The sequence below is a fragment of the Triticum dicoccoides genome, chromosome 4B (genome assembly GCF_002162155.2).
Source record: "Triticum dicoccoides isolate Atlit2015 ecotype Zavitan chromosome 4B, WEW_v2.0, whole genome shotgun sequence".
Lineage (NCBI taxonomy): Eukaryota > Viridiplantae > Streptophyta > Magnoliopsida > Poales > Poaceae > Triticum > Triticum dicoccoides.
The window spans coordinates 603,492,376-603,498,066 of record NC_041387.1 but is presented as its reverse complement, the minus strand read 5'-3'; the positions used below and the strand labels follow the sequence as shown (position 1 = coordinate 603,498,066).

Below are 5,691 nucleotides of genomic sequence, written 5' to 3'. Positions count from 1 at the left end.
GGCACTGGATGCATGCCATGTATATCCCCTTGCATGGTAGAAAAATAATTCCAAGACTTGAAAAACCACTAGACAATGGCCTTGAAGTCTCATGTGCGTATTAGTTGCCTCGAAATAGTAGTGTTATGTTGACATACCATAGCAGTGAAAGATCGAAGTAACAATACTTATCCATTATAATTTACAAACCAGCCCGAGAAAGTGTAGTGGTGTTCATTTCTACCCATGTGCTCTTCAAAATGCGGTCAAAATAGGCGAGGGCGGAAGGGGCGGCCGTATGGATGGTAGCTCCATTGCTGGTTACGTGTGGGAGAAAGAGGCTGGACTTGAACCTTTCCCCCGCGTGAGTGGTTGCGAATAAAGGCCGCTTCATATCAACGCCCTTAGCCTACACCTATGCAAGTTGGCGGGCTTGATTTGAAGTGCGCTTCATGAATTTTGCAAGCCAGGGGGTGTATGATGACTCTGTTGGAGTGGTCTTTCGGACTAAAATCGATATATGGATGGTTATTATGTCGATCGCTTTAATAGTTAAGCATTGTTATAGTTTCCCGGTCTTGTAGTGGAGGCATTGTTTTTAGAGTTAAAGTTTACTCGCTCCATTCCAAAATAGTATCGCTCTTATTTTGGAACCGAGGGAGTAGTACTTTCCGAGCCGGTGCACGCTAATTCCCGCACGAGCATGACAGGCCGGTAGTACACACCTTAGCGACTCGGTAATTCCAGTCAAAGTTCTAACTAGTTAATCTATAAACAATTGGTATAGACACATTATTAGGGTGATCTTACACATGTCAAATTGTCCGAAGAAATTTCCGCGAAAGAAATAATTTTCTGAAGAATGGTTAGCCGCAGCCTCTCAACATTTTTGTCCTTTTTATAGGTGGATTCGCTTCCTCCTTGATCTTTGAAGTTTGAATATCTATCCGATCGATCATACATTACTATATATACGCTGCTACATTTCGTACGACGAACAACTCGGCTGCTAAGCAAAATAATCCTGGGAGAAGACTTCCTGGATCGGATGATAAGATCTCGCGGGTCCTAACCACCTGCACCATCGATGACCCCGAGAGAAAGAATGTTGTGTCAATGGAGTAATGGACCGAGTCGATTTTCTCGCAGTAGGTGAATGTGTTTTCAGCGCTTTGATCAATGAGAATCCAGCGGAACACGCGCAGACTGGAAAGTGAAAGAACGTCACTGCTGCATCGATCGTTTTCCGAACTTGCTGCTACCAATTTCACGTGCGGCAACGACGGATTCCAAAAACTCGCTCTGTCTTTATTGGGTACCTTTATATTTTATTAGGTAGAACTTTGACCATCTGTAAAACTAACAAAATATAAATTATATGATATAAAAAATATATTATTGTGTTTGTATTGGAAAAGGTTTTCGACAATATACTTTTTGTGGCATATAGTTTGTATTTTATTAGTTAAATTTTTGATCAAACTTTAACCCAAACTAAGATGGGGTCTAATAAATTTGGACGGAGGTAGTAACTTGCTTGAGCTGCGAAGTATATACTGCTGTCAGACGCACGTTGAGATAGCGAAAGGACAGTTTCAATCTCTGCTTATCCACAAGGGTGACCCATTTAAACGAATTTATTAGATGCAATTTGAGAGACCCCGTTCAACTTAGAAAAAAAATATAGATCAGATCAAATCAAAAAGAAGTAGAATGGCAACATGCATGTACCAGAAAGAGGGTAGATTAGTGAGTAGTGACTGAACAAATTAAACGAAGGTGCCAAACCCTTCAAGAAAACAAGGCACGTGCGTTCCAATGACTCGGTCCTGCCGCTTCTCGTTCGTCTAACTGAACAATCATCATTCATATCTACTTACATCACGCGTATGGAGTATGTATTAGACAAGCTTTTGTTTTTTCGAAAGAAAAAAAAGCTTTTGTTGTCCTCCCTCCATCCATATATATAGAGCCTAATGCATTTTTTGAAATTACCTTTGACTATCGATAAAATTAATAGTATATGAGATATATAATGTGAAAATTATCTCATTGAAAGCTCCTTTCAGGTACAAATTTGATCAGATGCTTTGTGTAACTTGCATGTCATGTGGTCAAAGTTTTTTTTTTTTTTGCGAATACATGTGGTCAAAGTTAGCCTCAAAAAAGACATTAGGTCCTATATAGATGGATAAAGGGAGTACCTAGGCTAGGGTTAGTATTCTAGTGGAGCCGACGTGGACTAGACCGATAATACGTGGTGGTTGGTTATGGACGCGGAAACGGAATGCTTACTGGAAAATAGTCAAATTATAGGTCCAGCTAACTGTTTTGCTCACGTGCATGCAAGTTGCTCCTGCGCGTCCTGGTCAATGAAACAAGAGTCGTCCTTTACTCGGTCGTGAGCCGTGCCAGTGTTGACACCAAATGAAATTGTTCAGACTAATTCATGCAGGATTCGAACAGTTTCATGGGAGTTCATAATTGTATTACCTCTACCCCGAAATTACTTGATTTAAATTTGTCTAGGTACGAATGTATTTAACACTAGTAATCCGGGACGGAGGGAGTATGGAAGAGGCATGTAGTACCTTGTAATTAATGTACATTTTTTTGGGCATGAAACTAGGGACCTTTATTACTTAAGTAGCATACGGTTACAATCTGCCCGGAGGCATAGATCAAGAAGTACCTTGTAATTAATGTACCTATGAGTTGTGACTTATGACTGAATGCTGAAATCAGGAAACGTTTATACGTCAAACAGTTTTGCTTCATAATTTTATATTTTCTGCCAATTCAATTCAACCAGCAAAATAGGACAAATATTTTATTATGTTGCAAGAAAAAAAGGTGTTCTTCATCTTCGTTGTCCTCCTCCACCGCCCTCTTACCCTGACCCGCCCTCCTGTCTCCGGCCAGCCCTGGTGAGGCCTTGCTGGGGACGCCATGGCCGGCCGTGTTGCCGCAGCCGCATCACCTTCATTTCTCAAAAACTCGACTCAACCTTGTGCCATTTTTAGATGACTTGGAGCCAATCACTACAGGAATAACCCTAATTGCCGAGTATAAAAAATATTCCGCGAATGGCAAAAAATTTGATCGTCAAAATCACTATTAGTGACGTGATGCTAAAAATGTGCAATCTGAAACTGGTGGAGGCAGTATGAGAACCGCTATAGTGTAGCCTCCAAATGGCATCTGCCTCGTGCGATCCACCTGCTAATGGGAAGTTGTTTTTCCAGTCTCCGTTCCATCTCCGCCATGAGGTGGGGACCACGTGAAGTTTTTTCGTGCCGTACAGTTTGAAAATTTGACCCCGAGCCGTTAAATATAGAGGCTGAGAGAGCAAACATGGAGGAATCTACATAATACACGCGATAACGACTTGTATGACGACATCTAGTTTTTTTTGTGTGTGTATGTCTTATGACGGTTATTGCGAAGTTTTTTTTTAGTGATTCTGCTCTTACAAATAGCAAACACCGAAACACGCACGAAAAATATGTACTGCAGATGAATGCAACAACTGGAGGAGGACACACACTGCCATTATTTGCAGCGCTCCGGGACAAATATATCTTGAGTTCAGAAGACATAGACCGAAGAGCTCGTTAACTGTTACGTGTGTACTTCTTCCCTCCTTCCTTCATGTTTGACTCACCTACTTACTAATTTTTTAGTTAATTAGTTCTTCTATATAAACCCTCCAACCCTGTCATATTACTCCACACAAGCTCATCACCATCTGGAGCATCGAAAAACCAGGAGCCTCCAAACCAAACTCGTAAGCGAAAGGAGCATTCCGAGCTCAGCTTCATGGCAACCATAGCTGCTAGTGCCAGTCCAGCCATGCAAGAAGCAGCAAAGACGCCGAGCGCATCGCCGCCCCGCATCATGGCCGCCTCGACGGCCTCGCCGGCTCGTTACCGGCCTTCGCTTCTGGTCATATTCAGTGCCTGCCTCGTCCTGATCGGCGCCGGCGGGCCGCTCTTGCTCCGCGTCTACTTCGTCCACGGCGGGCAACGCCTGTGGCTCTCCGCGCTGCTCCAGATCTCCGGCTGGCCACTCCTCCTCCCGCCCCTGTGCGTCTCCCTCTTCCGCGGCCGCCGCCACGGCATCGCCAACCTCCTCCTCCCGCTTCGCCTCGTCGGCGCGGCCGCCGTGCTTGGCAGTTTGTACGCCGTGTCGTGTTTCGTGTACGCGATGGGGTCGCAGGCGCTGCCGCTGTCCACGTCGTCGCTGCTGCTGGCGACGCAGCTTGCCTTCACGGCCGTGTTCGCGTTCCTCTTCGTTGGGCTCCGCTTCACGCCCTTCTCAGCCAACGCCGTCATGCTGCTCATCATCGGCCCGGCAGTGCTCGGTGTCGGGCCTGGGTCTGGGAAGCCGGCTGGCGAGCCATCCAAGACGTACTGGACCGGGTTCTGCGAGGGCATCGCTGCAGCGGCGCTCGCCGGGCTCGTGCTGCCGCTCGTTGAGGTCGCCATGGAGCGATACGGGCGCCGGACGGGACCCGCCGCGAGGATACCGCCTCCCTACTCCACGGTCATGCAGATGCAGGCCGTGATGGGCGCCGCTGGCACGATGGTGTGCCTGCTCGGTATGGCCATTAAGAGCGACTTCGGGGTGCTGCGGAGCGAGGCGGCGACGTTCGGGCTCGGCGAGACCAACTACTACCTGGTGCTCGTGTGGGACGCCGTGTCGTGGCAGCTGCTCAACCTGGGCATCATGGGGCTCATCACCTGCGCCTCCTCGCTCCTCGCCGGCATCATGATCGCCGTCCTCCTGCCGCTCTCCGAGATCCTCGCCGTCCTCTTCCTCCACGAGAAGTTCGACGGGCCAAAGGGCATCGCGCTCGTGCTGTCCCTATGGGGCTTCGCCTCCTACATGTACGGCGAAAAGGTCCAGCAGAAGAAGGCGGCGGCGCAGAAGAACCAGCTGCTGCAGCAGCAGATGGCGAGGAAAACCGGAGACCTGGAGCTGGCTACCCCTTGAAGACCGGCAAATTCTCTACGCGTGTAGTGTAGTAATTTTTTTAAAAAATTCAGAAGTACAGGACATACAAGAGTAGAGTAAGACATTTGTTTCATTCTAGGTAGCACAGAGAAAATCAAGTGCTACCATCGAGTTAATAAAAAGCATACTATTCTGAAATGTTCACTTCTTGCAATGAGTATACTACAATATGGATATTTGCTGCGTCTTCATGTTAAGGAGAGCTTTTATTAACTTTTTTTTGGGAAGCTTTTATTGACTTCAAACGGGGTTTCAAAAGAATATACAAACATCTCATTCGAAAAGATGGCAGAAGTTAGAGCATCTACAGCCGGACATGGCAAATCCGTCCCCTCAAACACCCGTGGACACGTCCGGGCGTGTCCGCGGGCACTGACCAGGCACTTCTAAAAAAATACAATTCACATCCGGACATCTCAATTATCATATCTCAAATCCATACAAACTCATGCAACTAAGTCGATGCACACGCATCGTCCGGCTACTCCATCACACTACACTAAACATGCCATCGAACTACCAAAATTTGGCATGTTTGGCTATGGTGGAGTTTCATCCACGGCTCCCCTTGCCCTTCCTGACACCCTTGCCATCCTTCTCGCGGAAGTACCGGTCAAAGACGCAGTATGTATCGAGCAGGATCTGCTCGTCGCCGGAGCTGTCCTCCTCCTCCTCCTCCTTCAGTGGCAGTCTGCC

At 47.0% G+C, this 5,691-nt stretch overlaps 1 protein-coding gene across 1 annotated transcript; it reads left to right on the top strand.

The window, feature by feature from the left end:
- The first annotated feature begins 3,749 nt into the window (after positions 1-3,749).
- On the top strand, positions 3,750-5,074 carry LOC119293991 (purine permease 3-like). Its single transcript, XM_037572286.1, has one exon. It carries the CDS (start codon positions 3,799-3,801, stop codon positions 4,972-4,974), a length of 1,176 nt encoding a protein of 391 aa, XP_037428183.1. The 5' UTR covers positions 3,750-3,798; the 3' UTR covers positions 4,975-5,074.
- Positions 5,075-5,691: the final 617 nt, after the last annotated feature.